Below are 15743 nucleotides of genomic sequence, written 5' to 3' on the forward strand. Positions count from 1 at the left end.
AAAAGCCTTCTTGAGTTCCTTTTTGTAGCCACAGGACCCTCTCACATGAAGCTGCATGCACTGCCTCTAGAAGTAACTGCGCAACTGAGGCGCGAAAATGAGGCCTCCTCCCTCTGCATACCAGAGTGAAGGGGCCTTCCTGACTAGATTAGGCGTCAAAACAACTGCCAGGCGTAATAAAAACGTTCCCAAAAGTGTTTCAAAGTCACAAAACACACCAAAAGTCATATAAATGTGATATAAATCAATCGATTTAGCCCACAATAGTGTCAACCAGCATAGAGCCCATTTATAAGCCTTCATTCTGTTATGAGTCTAAGAAAATGGCTTACCGATCCCATAAGGGAAAACTGACAGTCTTCTAGCATTACTATGTCTTGTTAGAAAAGAGACTAGTCATACTTGGAGCAGAAAAGTCTGCAAACTGTTCCCCCCAACTGAAGTTCTCTGGTTTCAACAGTCCTGTGTGGGAACAGCAATGGATTTTAGTAACTGGTGCTAAAATCATACTCCTCTTTTAACAGAACTCTTCATCACTTTCTGTTGTAGAGTAAATAGTACAAACCGGCACTATTTTAAAATAACAAACTCTTGATAGAAGAAATAAAACTACAACTAACACCACATACTCCCCATGGAGATGCTACTTGTTCAGAGCGGCAAAGAGAATAGAGGGGGGGCTATATGGACAGCTCTTGCTGTGTGCTCTCTTTGCCATTTCCTGTAGGGGAAGAGAATATCCCACAAGTAAGGATGAAGCCGTGGACCGGACACACCAATGTAGGAGAAATTAGGATTTCTTCCTAAGGTTGTTTCTGGTCGGAACATTAATTAGGAATTTGTTGTTCCTTCTTTGTGTCCTAGTCCTTCTCAGGAAGAACGACTTCTGCACAATTTAGACGTGCTCCGTGCTTTAAAGTTTTACTTACAGGCGACTAAGGACTTTCGTCAGTTTTACTCTTTGTGATTTTCTCAGGAAAATGTAAGGGACAGAAAGCTACGGCTACTTCTCTTTCTCTTTGGCTGAAGAGTATCATACCTTTTGCATATGAGACTGCTGGGCAGCAACCTCCCGAGAGGGTTACGGCTGCAACTTGGTCCTCTCTTCACACTTTTTCAAAATTTTACAAATTTGACACTTTTGCCTCGGCTGAGGCCGCTTTTGGGAGAAAGGTTCTTCAAGCAGTGGTGCCTTCCGTTTAGGTTCCCTGTCTTGTCCCTCCCGTATCATCTGTGTACTCTAGCTTGGGTATTGGATCCCATTAGTAATTGAGATGATCCGTTGGCTCATCGTGTCTTAAAAAAGAAAATTTATGCTTACCTGATAAATTTATTTATTTTTTGACACGATGAGTCCACGACCCGCCCTGTTCTTGTAAGACAGGGTTTGGGTTATTGTAAACTTCAGACACCTCTGCACCTTGGCTTTTCCTTTCTCTTCTTAACTTCGGTCGAATGACTGGAGTGGGAGGGAAGGGAGGAGCTATTTAACAGCTCTGCTGTGGTGCTCTTTGCCTCCTCCTGCTGACCAGGAGGTTAATATCCCATTAGTAATTAAGATTATCCGTGAACTCATGTCAAAAAAGAAATACATTTATCAGGTAAGCATAAATTTTTTTTATTTTTTTTTTAATTCAGGTGGGTGATAGATACTTAAAGTGAAAGTCCAAAATGCTTCTTGGTAGAAGCAGGCTGAGTGAATGACATTGACTCGGTTTACCGACCCTGCATCACTGGATCAAACCTCAATCATAGTCAACATCATCAAGTATCTCTGGTTTCATGGACAGCAACAGACTTCAAATCCAACTTCCAAGTGACAAATATTTATTAAATACATATAGAAAGAGAAGCCGGAATGAACAGCAGCTCAATGGCTTGTTCTATGACCTGTTACCACCTGGGAGTAGCTTCTTTTAGCCCAATTGTGCTTTTCAAAGAGGGGAGCTTTGTTGAAGTATATCAGTCTGATCCCACCTAACGATGTCAGTCCAACCCTAAAATACCAGGCTATTCTCCTCTGAACACGAGGAATGGCAACTCCATACAATCGTTTCGGCCTCCTTTGGGCCTTGTGAGTGAGTTGCACCCCTAAAACAAGCCACTGAGATGTTGTTAGTTTCTGGCAGATTGCTTCTTTTTATGTATATGTATGTTTTATGACCCTGGGGAAAGTCTTCCTGAGGGTGATGGGGGAAACCAGATGTGGACTCCTTGCCCAATGTGCCTAGAGAGATGTGGCTGTTCCCTACTGATGAGGCCCAAAGGAGGCAGAAATGAATGTCCGTCCAGTGTTGTAGTTTTTTTTTTTTTGTCCAGAGGAGAATTGCCTGGTATTTTGGGACTGGACTGACTTTGTTTGGCGGAATCAGACTAATATACTTAATTGGACTAAAAGAAGCCACTTCAAGGTGGTAATTGAGCCATAGAACAAGCCACTGAGCTTTCTTTCATTCCTGCTTCTCTTTAGGTATGTTTAAAAAAAAAATTAACATTGTTTTTAATAAATAAGTTTTAACATATGCCTTGTATTATGGAACGTGTTTCTTGGTGTACACATGCTGTTTCATTAGGCACCTGAAAAACGTTGCATAATACAAGGCACACGTTAAGCCTTGTTTTTTAACTTTTTTTTTTTTTTTTTTTAAATCATTTTTTAAATAAATCTTTTTTACTTGGAGTTAGTCTGTTATTGTCCATGAAACTGCAGATGTACGTGATCTCTGCTATGATCAAGGCTTGATCCAGTGATGCTGAGTAGGTGAGCTCAGTCACTGTCATTCACTAAGCCTGCTTCTATCAGCACAAAAGAGTGCTGCTGTCATTCAGAATAACACTTTTATGGTGAAGTTCACACATTTTGAAGCCCACTAAACTGCACTAGGAAGCACCTTCTGGTTTGTGTTTTTAAAGGGACATTGTACACTAGCTTTTTTTTTGTATACATTTTTTTGTATATGATTAATTTATATAGCCCATACAGTGGTTTTTTTTTTTGTTTTTTTAAAATGTATAGTTTTGTTATTTTGTATTTTTTTCAGACTCCTAACCAAGTCCCAAAGTTTTAGAAGTAGACTGTTGTCTATCTACTCTAGCTTACTCCTGTTTATGTAAATGGTCTTTTCATATGCAGAGGAGGGCGGAGTGTCTATTTTTGCTTTCCAGCTCATTTCAGTGGGTGTCCCAGCCTAACCTTTTCAACAGTGCTAAACTGGGTTCTTCTAAGTAAGTTTTCTCTTGTAAGGTGTATCCAGTCCACGGATTCATCCATTACTTGTGGGATATTCTCCTTCCTAACAGGAAGCTGCAAGAGGATCACCCACAGCAGAGCTGTCTATATAGCTCCTCCCCTAACTGCCACTACCAGTCATTCTCTTGCAGCTCTCGACAAGGGAAGTAGCTAGAGAGATGTGGTGAATTAATGTAGTTTATCTTCAATCAAAAGTTTGTTATTTTTAAACGGTGCCGGCGTTGTACTGTTTTTTTACCTCAGGCAGAAATTAGAAGAAGAATTTGCCTGAGGTTTTTTTTTTTTTTAATATTTTTTTTATTGAGGCATTGAGTATAAGCAACACAACAAGGAATATGTCCAGTCAAATAACATAGGCAAAAAGAAAAAACTTATACAGATCACATATAAAAAAAAAAAGAAAAAGTAAACAAGAATTGAAACAGTGGTGTACCAATGCAGTATTTGTTATCGGAATTTCTGAACTATAATAGTGCCATGTTTATATAGAAGTGAAAGTCATTATCATATAATAGAGCTATATCAAAAACAGATGAATAACATATGACATTAATGATAGTACTGCCTTTGTGATCCGGAGTATGTAATGCAAACCTATATGTATAAAATGTGTGACTGGGGTATATAGGAATAAAACCTCAATTTTTAATACTGATAATGATGACAAGTATCTAGTGGTCCCCACCCCGAAATAAAAGATATGCTATAGGGAGAAGTGATGAGAGGTGGGGGGTTGGCTGTTATCAGGCCTCCCGTAGGCCTGAGTATATGGGGGGGGAAAGCAGCGGGCAAGAGCCGCTCATAATGGAGGGGGGATGGGAGGACGGAGCCAGTTAGAATGTTCTAAAGGTACATACCATGGGGCTATTTAGTTTTATGATGTAGAGAGCTCAAATATGGAGGGTAAATGTCAGGAGTAGTGTGGTCAGATCCTATATAAAATTGGGAGATATACCCCTGGGCTAGCTACCATAAGGGAGTATCATTTTAATAGCAGTGAACTAGTCCTGGGGGAACAAGAGTCACAATCGTGATATAGAGATATAAATCAATTGAGATATCATGAGTAGTAGGACATAGGCTGCATACAGACATATAAAAGGTGGCTAATCATAGTTGAGGCATGTTTACACAGATCTAATACTAAGACCATATATTTGTGGAGATATACTAGTCAAGCAGAATGTCTTACCAAGTTGCATATAGCTAAAACATTTAAATAGAGAGCTTATGTGGTCTGATAGTGTTGGGATATGATCCTCTAGGTCAGTGATTTTTAACCTTTTTTTTGCCGTGGCACACTTTTTTACATTAAAAAATCCTGTGGCACACCACCATCCCAAAATTTAAAAAAAATCACACATTGTAGCCTAATACAGCATATATATATACACATACACATACACACACACACACATACTGTATGTATTGTGCTGTTATGCCATGCCTCCTACAAACTACCCCTGCACTGGGAGTAAAAAACAAGCAAAGTTTAAAAAATATGTCACACTGTTGTCAGTCTGCCGTGGCACACCTGAGGATCTCTCACGGCACACTGGTTGAAAAACACTGCTCTAGGTGAAGTACCACACTTTAGTTAGTCTAGAATCAAACCTCTCATGTAGGGGTAGTAAGTGAGCCAGGGAGAGCAAAAGATTACTATATGAGCTTACCAAGTAATAAACAAGGGATGAACAAAGAGAGAAATCGTTAGACACCATCTACATTAAACAAACAACTGATAAAGTATGTGTGATGAAACAGCATATATAGACTAGAACCTGTAATATGTACTGATATACTTCATTGTGGCTATGATAACAATAACACAGTGGGGGTTTTGATGATCAAAATGGCAAACTTAGTGAGAGCATAATAAAACCCATCATATAACAGGAGATGGCCAAGATCCTCATGCCAATAAGTCTCTGATCCTATGCTAAGTTCAGTCAATATACAAACACAAATAACGCCAACTGCTAACAGTGAATTTTGTGAATATGTTAGAGCATGTATAGTGCTTTCAGTTGGCTTAGAAAAAGTAAATAAAAGATGCGTGGCGACCTCTCGTATATACTTCAGGAGTCTGGTCATTACAGTAATGACAGATTTGTCAGGGAGAGACCTGAACACTAGGGAGCATAAACAGGCTAATCAACTCTAGTTTGTATGTCAGCAGGCAGCTCTTTAGCAGCTATAATTTAGTCTCAGTTAGATATAACAATTAGTCCCACTTCAATAGGAGCAAAAATCAGGGGCATCCAAAGCAGTCCACCTCACAATACACAACCCCTGGGAAATCAAAGGATTGTCCGGTCAAGCCCGCAAGTCAGTTCAGTGTCACTATACACCTCAGCCGATACCTTCTCTCCTACAAGCAAGCACAGTGGCGCAACAGAGAGGTCGGCAGTCAAGGCCACAAACACAGCAACCTCGGCTAGAACAGACGCACATCTGGACTTCATCCATCCGCGGGAAGGAGCGGAGAGGAGTAAGACAGTCCGTTGTTATCTTAGGTATAGTACCGGCTCCTGCATCAGAGAGTCCCGAAAGCCCAGCTGGCAGTTGGAGACCTACGCCGTCAGTTGAGGTAACCATGTTACAGTGCCCCGGATCTAGAAGTGCCTGGGGCTTTGCAAATTCCAGGTAGTCGGCTTTGCGCTGTCGGGACCAGCCCAGCACGGGAACCTCATAGCTCAGTCCCGTAGCAGATAAAACAAGGGTCGTATCAGGCATAGGAAGCTTCCCAGTCAAAGATAAATGGCTGTCAGTTAAACCTGTAACTGATAAATCGTGCGTAGCAGGCTTCAGAAGCGCTGTGAGTTCAGCGAAATTCTCCTCCATCCGCCATTTTAGATTAGCGAGCAGGGACTGTATCGCAGTGTAGACATTTTCTTCAGCAGTTATTAATGTCATTTCTGGCTGTGAAGTTCAAATTCTTGTTTCGTTCCAAAAGTGGGCTTATGGAAGACCTTGTTAGGTAGTTTAGGATGTATGGGAGTTGGCAATAAATCCTTTATAATAGTATTAGGAGCCGGAGCTCTTGCTGTATGCGGCCAGTCTGCTTGGTAGTTGGCTCCTCCCCCTTTGCCTGAGGTTTTTGATGATCTTAGCAGGTTGTAACTAAGATCCATTGCTGTTCTCACACATAACTGAAGAGTATGGGAGACTTCAGCTGGGAGAACGGCCTGCAGAATTAACTGCCCTGAGGTATGTTCACTGTATTTTTTTCTAGAGGATGATAAGAACTAGAAAATGCTGACAGTGCCTGATATAGTTAAGGTAAGCCTGATTGGAGTGATTTAATAACGACTGGCATCATGCTTGCAGTAAAGGGTAATTTTCATATTACTTTCTATTATGGCTTAGTATGTTAAACGTTATATATATATGAAACGTTTTTTACTGAGGTGATAAATCTTTATTTGGGGCCTAGTTTTCCACATGGCTGTTATTTTACTCCTAGGAATAGTTTTTTAAGGCCCTCTGAGTTTGAGTGCATGGTGGGAGGGGCCTATTTTCGCTCTCTAATTGCGCAGTTGTTTATTACATCCTGAGACATCCAGCTTCCCTGAAGGAGTCCCCTGACATATTGGACCTCTGTAAAGGGTTTTTGTGCCTAAAAAAGTAGTTTTATGGGAAGGTAGGTGCCACAGTAGAGCTGTGGCAGTTTGCTTGTGACTGTTATAACGGTTTTTACCGTTTTTTTTGCTTCGTTTTTGAACCTGAGGGGTTAATCATCCATTTGCAAGTGAGTGCAATGCTATTTTAGTCTATTATATACACTGTAAAAATTTCATAGTTAACTGCTTTTTTCACTGTTTTGCAGTTTTTGTGTTTGTTTTTTTCCCTTAAAGGCACAGTACCGTTTTTTATATTCTGCTTTTTCACATTAAAGTGTTTTCAAAGCTTGCTGGTCTCATTACTAGTCTGTTAAACATGTCTGACATAGAGGAAACTCCTTGTTCATTATGTTTAGAAGCCATTGTGGAACCCCCTCTTAGAATGTGTACCAAATGCACTGATCTTACTATAAGTTATAAAGATCATATTCTGGCTTTAAAAGATTTATCACCAGAAGAAATTGACAAGGGGGAAGTTATGCCGACTAACTCTCCCCACGTGTCAGAGCCTTTAACTCCCGCTCAAGAGGCTCCAAGTACATCTAGCGCGCCCATTGTGTATACTTTACAAGACATGGCGGCAGTTATGAATCATACCCTTACAGAGGTATTGTCCAAACTGCCAGGGTTACAAGGAAAGCGAGACAGCTCTGGGACTAGAAAAAATACAGAGCGCTCTGACGCTTTAGTAGCTATGTCCGATATACCCTCACAATGTGCAGAAGCCGAAGAAGGAGAGCTTCTATCTGTGGGTGATTTTTCTGACTCAGGGAAGACACTTCAACCTGATTCTGATATGTCTACATTTAAATTTAAGCTTGAACACCTCCGCATGTTGCTCAGGGAGGTTTTAGCAACTCTGGATGACTGACGCCATTGTAGTCCCAGAGAAATTGTGTAAATTGGATAAATACTACGCAGTGCCTGTTTACACTGATGTTTTTCCAATACCTAAGAGGTTTTCAGAAATTATTACTAAGGAATGGGATAGACCAGGTGTACCGTTCTCTCCCCCTCCTGTTTTTAAAAAGATGTTTCCTATAGATGCCGCTACACGGGACTTGTGGCAAACGGTCCCTAAGGTGGAGGGAGCAGTCTCTACTCTAGCGAAGCGTACAACTATCACTGTCGAGGACAGTTGTGCTTTTCTAGACCCAATGGACAAAACATTAGAGGGTTACCTTAAGAAAATGTTTATTCAACAAGGTTTTATTCTCCAGCCCCTTGCATGCATTGCCCCTGTCACTGCTGCTGCGGCCTTCTGGTTTGAGTCTTTAGAAGAGGCTCTACAGGTAGAAACCCCATTGGATGATATCCTTGATAAGCTTAAAGCCCTTAAGCTAGCCAATTCATTTGTTTCTGACGCTGTTGTTCATTTAACCAAACTAACGGCTAAGAACTCAGGTTTTGCTATTCAGGCGCGTAGGGTGCTATGGCTTAAATCCTGGTCAGCTGACGTTACTTCAAAGTCTAAGCTTCTCAACATTCCCTTCAAAGGGCAGACCCTATTCGGGCCTGGACTGAAGGAGATCATTTCTGATATTACTGGAGGAAAAGGTCACGCCCTTCCTCAGGATAGGTCCAACAAATTAAGGACCAAACAGTCTAATTTTTGTGTCTTTTGAAACTTCAAGAGTGGCGAAGCTTCAACTTACTCTAATACAAAACAAGAGGGAAATTTTGCCTAGTCCAAACCGGTCTGGAGATCTAACCAGACTTGGAACAAAGGAAAGCAGGCCAAAAAACCTGCTGCTGCCTCTAAGACAGCATGAAAGGTCAGTCCCCGAACTGGTAACAGATCTAGTAGGGGGCAGACTTTCTCTCTTCGCCCAGGCTTGGGCAAGAGATGTCCAGGATCCCTGGGCGTTGGAAATTGTGTCCCAGGGATATCTTCTGGACTTCAAAGCTTCTTCCCCAAAAGGAAGATTTCATCTCTCACAATTATCTGCAAACCAGATAAAGAGAGAGGCATTCTTACATTGTGTTCAAGACCTCCTAGTTATGGGAGTGATCCACCCAGTTCCAAAGGAGGAACAGGGGCAAGGCTTCTATTCAAATCGGTTTGTGGTTCCCAAGAAAGAGGGAACCTTCAGACCAATCTTAGATCTCAAGATCCTAAACAAATTTCTCAGGGTCCCAACCTTCAAGATGGAGACTATTCGAACCATCCTACCTATGATCCAGGAGGGTCAATATATGACTTCCGTGGACTTAAAGGATGCTTATCTGCACATTCCGATACATAGAGATCATCATCGGTTTCTCAGGTTCGCCTTCCTAGACAGGCATTACCAGCTTGTGGCTCTTCCCTTTGGTTTAGCTACGGCACCAAGAATCTTTACGAAGGTTCTGGGTTCACTCCTAGTGGTCCTAAGGCCGCGGGGTATAGCAGTAGCCCCTTACCTAGACAACATTCTAATACAGGCGTCAAATTTTCAAATCGCCAGGTCCCATACAGACATTGTTCTGGCATTTCTGAGGTTGCATGGGTGGAAAGTGAACAAAGAAAAAAGTTCTCTATCCCCTCTCACAAGAGTTTCCTTCCTAGGAACTCTGATAGATTCTGTAGAAATGAAGATTTACCTGACAGAGGTCAGGTTGTCAAAACTTCTAAACTCCTGCCGTGTTCTTTATTCTACTTCTCGCCCTTCAGTGGCTCAGTGTATGGAAGTAATTGGCTTAATGGTAGTGGCAATGGACATAGTGCCGTTTGCCCGCCTACATCTCAGACCGCTGCAACTCTGCATGCTCAGTCAGTGGAATGGGGATTACACAGATTTGTCCCCTCTACTAAATCTGGATCAAGAGACCAGGGATTCTCTTCTCTGGTGGTTATCTCGGGTCTATCTGTCCAAGGGTATGTCCTTCCGCAGGCCAGATTGGACAATAGTAACGACAGATGCCAGCCTTCTGGGCTGGGGTGCAGTCTAGAACTCCCTGAAGGCTCAGGGCTTGTGGACTCAGGAGGAGACACTCCTTCCGATAAACATTCTGGAACTAAGAGGGATATTCAATGCTCTTCAGGCTTGGCCTCAGCTAGCTGCGGTCAGGTTCATCAGATTTCAGTCGGACTACATCACGACTGTTGCCTACATCAACCATAAAGGGGGAACAAGGAGTTCCCTAGCAATGTTGGAGGTTTCAAAAATAATTCTATGGGCAGAGGTTCACTCTTGCCATCTATCAGCTATTCATATCCCAGGAGTAGAGAACTGGGAGGCGGATTTTCTAAGTCGACAGACTTTTCATCCGGGGGAGTGGGAACTCGATCCGGAGGTGTTTGCACAGTTGATTCAACTTTGGGGCAAACCAGAACTGGATCTCATGGCGTCTCGTCAGAACGCCAAGCTCTAGCAGCGCCTTGGTCTTTCAACCTGGCTTATGTGTTTCCACCGTTTCCTCTGCTCCCTCATCTGATTGCCAAGATCAAGCAGGAGAGAGCTTTGGTGATTTTGATAGCACCTGCGTGGCCACGCAGGACTTGGTATGCAGATCTGGTGGACATGTCATCCCTTCCACCATGGACTCTACCGCTGAGGCAAGACCTTCTACTTCAGGGTTCTTTCAACCATCCAAATCTAATTTCTCTGCGTCTGACTGCTTGGAGATTGAACGCTTGATTTGATCAAAACGTGGTTTCTCCGAATCGGTCATTGATACCTTAATTCAAGCTCGAAAGCCTGTCACCAGGAAAATCTATCATAAGATATGGTGTAAATATCTTCATTGGTGTGAATCCAAGGGTTACTCATGGAGTAAAGTCAGGATTCCCAGGATATTATTGTTTCTCCAAAAAGGATTGAAGAAGGGATTGTCAGCTAGTTCCTTAAAGGGACAGATTTCTGCTCTGTCTATTCTTTTGCACAAGCGTCTGGCGGATGTTCCAGGCGTTTTGTCAGGCTTTAGTTAGAATCAAGCCTGTGTTTAAACCTGTTCCGCCATGGAGTTTAAATTTAGTTCTTAAAGGGGTTCCGTTTGAACCTCTGCATTCCATAGATATCAAGCTTTTATCTTGGAAAGTTCTGTTTTTGATAGCTATCTCTTCGGCTCGAAGAGTTTCAGAGTTATCTGCCTTGCAGTGTGATTCCCCTTATCTGATCTTCCATGCAGATAAGGTAGTTTTGCATACCAAACCTGGGTTTCTTCCTAAGGTGGTATCCTAATAAGAATATCAATCAGGAGATTGTTTTTCCGTCACTGTGTCCTAAGCCTTCTTCAAAAGAGGAACGTCTATTACACAATCTTGACGTGGTTCGTGCTTTGTTGTCTACTCTGGACAGAGGAAAGGCCAAAAGGCTTCAGCAACTTCTCTTTCCTTTTGGTTAAGAAGTATAATCCGCTTAGCTTATGAGACTGCTGGCCAGCAGCCTCCTGAAAGAATTACAGCTCATTCCACTAGAGAGGTGGCTTCCACATGGGCTTTTAAAAATGAGGCTTCCGTTGAACAGATTTGTAAGGCGGCGACTTGGTCTTCGCTTCATACTTTTTCTAAATTCTACAAATTTGATACTTTTGCTTCTTCGGAGGCTATTTTTGGGAGAAAGGTCTTACAGGCAGTGGTGCCTTCCGTTTAAGCGCCTGCCTTGTCCCTCCCTTCATCCGTGTCCTATAGCTTTGGTATTGGTATCCCACAAGTAATGGATGAATCCATGGACTGGATACACCTTACAAGAGAAAACAAAATTTATGCTTACCTGATAAATTTATTTCTCTTGTGGTGTATCCAGTCCACGGCCCGCCCTGTCATTTTAAGGCAGGTGTTTTTTATGTTTAAACTACAGTCACCACTGCACCCTATAGTTTCTCCTTTCTCTTGCTTGTCTTCGGTCGAATGACTGGTAGTGGCAGTTAGGGGAGGAGCTATATAGACAGCTCTGCTGTGGGTGATCCTCTTGCAGCTTCCTGTTGGGAAGGAGAATATCCCACAAGTAATGGATGAATCCGTGGACAGGATACACCACAAGAGAAATAAATTTATCAGGTAAGCATAAATTTTGTTTTTTTTTAAAAGGTTTTATACTGGATTTTTAGATCAGTATCTGTGCATATTATTTTTTATAGTTGTCTATTACATACAGTTATATGAAAATTGGTGTATACTGTCCCTTTAATATTTCTTCCCATTTGGTGACACGCATGGTTTCTTAACCCTGTCCAATAATTTTATTTTGGCAAACAAAATATTAAGGTGATTCCTTTATTAAAAATCATTATACTCATGAGGTAGTGATATAAGTAATGTTTTCATGAACAGATGCATGCTAACAAACCTTTCTTTCAAAAGCTGATATTTTTCCATGGTTTCCATCTTGGCTATTTCAGGAAGGCAACATGGCTTTAGAAAGCGCTACTGACGTGTCACATTAGCCATTGGTTTTATCAAGTATATCATTTTATTCTATCAGATTTTTTGCCTGCCCCTCTCTCTCTTCATCCTGTTTAAAATGTAATGGTTGTATGGGTTTATCATTCATTGTTCAATACAAGAGTCTCTTTTCCTTTTTAGAGTTTTTTTTTTTGGGGGGGGGGGGGGGGAATTCTTGCTTGATCAATAATTTAACTTTGTCTTCACTCAGCTCGTGGCTTGGACATCCCTTCAATCAAAACGGTTATTAACTATGACGTGGCACGAGATATTGACACTCATACACATCGTATTGGTCGCACAGGCCGTGCTGGTGAAAAGGGTGTGGCCTACACTCTATTAACAACAAAGGAAAGTAACTTTGCAGGTGACCTTGTGAGGAATCTGGAGGGTGCCAACCAGTATGTGTCTAAGGAACTTCTGGATTTGGCCATGCAGGTAATGTTATGTTGGTAGTTAGTGGTAGGTGGTCATCATAGGAATAATACAATTTCATAACCTCTTTTAATAAGCAGTAAAATGCTTAGCAGTTTTGATTAGTTCTGAGCTCATGCCATGGACACTTTTATTGCTCTGCACCACAAAACACAACATTGTTTATTGTCATTAAGGTGTATTTATAAAGTGCATGAATCCTATTTATAGTTAAAATGTGTTGAGCTGCTTCAGGTTTTAAAAGTTACAGTTGAAGTGGTAGTGGGTTTAGCAAAACAAAATACATTTTTAAAAAGCCCTAAATGGTGATGTTAATAAATGCAAAGCGTGTACTGAATTTTTAAAAGATGTTTTTTAAACATTATTTGTTATAATGTAATCCACAATAATAATAAAAAAAATTTACTCTGAAGATTTACATCCTAAAATGATAGCAAATTCCCCTATACATATTCATTTGTTGTGTGATATAAATATACTTATTTTCGACTGCCTGTAATAGAATGCAGGATAAATTAAGTGGATGGCGTTTTAAGCTTGAAGCCTTACAGCTCACCAGAGGATGTTTTCCAAAATAGGACATTGATTTTCTGCATCATTCTCTTTTAGAATTCCTGGTTCCGCAAATCCCGCTTTAAGGCTGGGAAGGGAAAAAAGCTGAACATTGGAGGAGGAGGCCTAGGATACCGGGAGAGGCCTGGACTGGGAGCAGAAAACTCGGTAAGTGGCCTTTTTAATTTATGTTGTAATTGCCAGACGTAATATTTTTTGTACTATTTGAGGGAGAGTATTTATTGTCTTTGTACCTCAACACTTCCATTTATTTCCCAGGAGCGTGGTAAGAGTGGAAATGTGATGAGCAATTACGAGGCCTTTAAACCATCAAGTGGTGCCATGGGTGACAGATTATCTTCCATGAAAGCTGCATTCCAGGTAAGTACAGTGCCCTGCTGCTATGTGTATGAACTACAATATCTGCACTTTAGTGATGTGTAATACTACTTGATCTGTTTTGTTAACAGTCTCAATACAAGAATCATTTTGTAGCTGCCAGTTTGAATACCCAGAAAACTGGAACTTCTACAATAAACTCAGGAGCCTGGACAAGTGCCGGCAGCTTAAGCTCTGTGCCAAGTGCTAATCCACAAACTGTATCCCCCCCAGTAGAAGCTTCTCCACCTTCTTTTCAAAGAGTCATGTCAGGGTTTACCAGCAGTGGTGTGTTGAGCAGCATTCCACTCACATCTACCCAGGTGGGCATTGTCAGCATCCCTTCAGCCACTCCATTTGGAATCAAGGAGGAAACAAGTGGAAGTAGAGAGAGTGGGGTTGGGCGGGATAAATACAGTGAGGGAAGAGGAAGGCATGGGGAGGGACATCGCCACAATGATCGGGAAGGGCATCGACATGGAGAAGGACATAGGCACTCCAGCAGCGGGCGTCATGGAGAGGGCAGGAGTGGGTATTCTGACAACCGAAATGGAGGAGATGGCAAAAGAGAGAGTGGAGGTGATGGTAGAAGAGACTCTGGAGATGGAAGGAGAGAGAGTTCACGAGATGGAGAGGGGAGGAGAGAAAGCTCTCGAGATGGAGATGGAAGAAAAGATGGTTTTCGAGAAGATGGACGGAAAGATAGACATTCTCCTCAATCTCGGGAGGGAAGAGAGAGCCCACGAGAAGATGAAGATTCCAAGAGTCCAGGTGCTCAGGAGATGAAAAGTGACAGCTTTGTAGTTCCTGAACCACCTAAACGTAAGAAGAGTCGATGGGACAGTTAGATACAAGCTCCTCGACGGTTGCTGTTTGTTTTTTTGTTTTTTTTTACTCTTTATGCTGTTAGATGAACCTTTAAGTGAGTTGATGGGTCCACTATCGGCAAAAAGAAAACTTTTTTTAATTTTTTTTGTCAACTGTGACAAGACAGATTGAATAATGTTTTGTTTATAACCGCTTCTATGCCTGCTTGCTTGTTTATGTAGAGAGAGTAATTGCAGCGCACATCAGTCTAAATACACAAAAGCAAGAGCTTGTATCTACAGTTGTGTTAAAAAAAAAAAAAAAGGATCTTGTGTTAAATTGCTGTCTATCCGCCTCATCTGGATTTTTTCCAAGCTGTGTGTGCTTAGAAAGTGTATTTCTGTACATAGAAAGTATTGTTTTTAACTTCTTTCTTCCTGTAATGTTGAGTAAGTGAACATTAAAATAATACCTTGTTTTTGATGGTGTCTGTCCGTGTTTATTATTTGTTTTCTTCCAGTTTTCATTGCTTACCATAGATTGAGCTTGAATTACAGTGCAAACTGTAAAGAAGAAAATGTTTTATTTCAAAGAGAACAGAAAAGTCTTGCCAGCCCACCTTCTACTGTATGGTGGTAAATGGCATTTGCAGATATAAAATCTAGTAAAATAGATCCAGTCTGTATGAAATGGAGTATCCTGGTTAAAGCCATCCAGTTGCAGATTATGTAGGTAATTCCACTTTTACCATAATATTACCGATTTATATTATTAGTACCTCTGTTTTCCTTTATCATAGGGATTATATTTTGTTTTTAGCATTGCTGTCTCTTGTTTCACTTATTTTGTAAGTGACACCACTGTGTAAGTCCTTGTGTATGATTTCCATCTGGTCCTTGTTTTGCAATTAATAGTCCAAATCCGATAGCAGCCTCTATATACCAATTTCTAAAGTTGAACCTTACGATAAAATTTCCAGAGTCATCTAATGTTTCTTACTTCAAAGAGGTTTGTAAAAGATATCAATCTGCATAACGTGAGGGTGAAAAAGCTTATGCTTTGTAACTTTATTAGAGATATGAAATGCTATTGGTCATTACTTGCTGTGGTGTATCAGTTGAGGCGTGGCAACAAACATCAAGCAGCAGAACCATACAATAGCATTCATTGGTTTTACCAAGCTAGCGTTAATACTGTTTACTTTAATGTTTTCTGGTTTCTGTACTTCATGCAAAATAGTGGTACATCTTGGCATAGTGAAGCCTCTTCAACACACACCGCTTTCCAAAAAGCCTTGCTAGTGGTTGAGGGCCTTGTCCAATAGAATGTTTGT

The 15743-nt window shown here is 41.2% G+C and overlaps 1 protein-coding gene across 2 annotated transcripts in view; it reads left to right on the forward strand.

Moving 5' to 3' along the window:
- The window catches only part of DDX42 (DEAD-box helicase 42), an 80429-nt gene extending 65536 nt beyond the window's left edge, over positions 1 to 14893 (forward strand). For both annotated transcript variants that reach the window (XM_053699629.1, XM_053699632.1), the window contains exons 15-18: positions 12450 to 12676; positions 13283 to 13393; positions 13505 to 13606; positions 13696 to 14893. In XM_053699629.1, coding sequence (XP_053555604.1) covers positions 12450 to 12676; positions 13283 to 13393; positions 13505 to 13606; positions 13696 to 14451 — 1196 coding nt within the window. In that variant the 3' untranslated portion in view covers positions 14452 to 14893. The remainder of the gene's footprint in view (positions 1 to 12449; positions 12677 to 13282; positions 13394 to 13504; positions 13607 to 13695) is intronic.
- The last annotated feature ends 850 nt before the right edge of the window (positions 14894 to 15743 follow it).

Source organism: Bombina bombina, chromosome 1 (genome assembly GCF_027579735.1).
Source record: "Bombina bombina isolate aBomBom1 chromosome 1, aBomBom1.pri, whole genome shotgun sequence".
Classification (NCBI taxonomy): domain Eukaryota; kingdom Metazoa; phylum Chordata; class Amphibia; order Anura; family Bombinatoridae; genus Bombina; species Bombina bombina.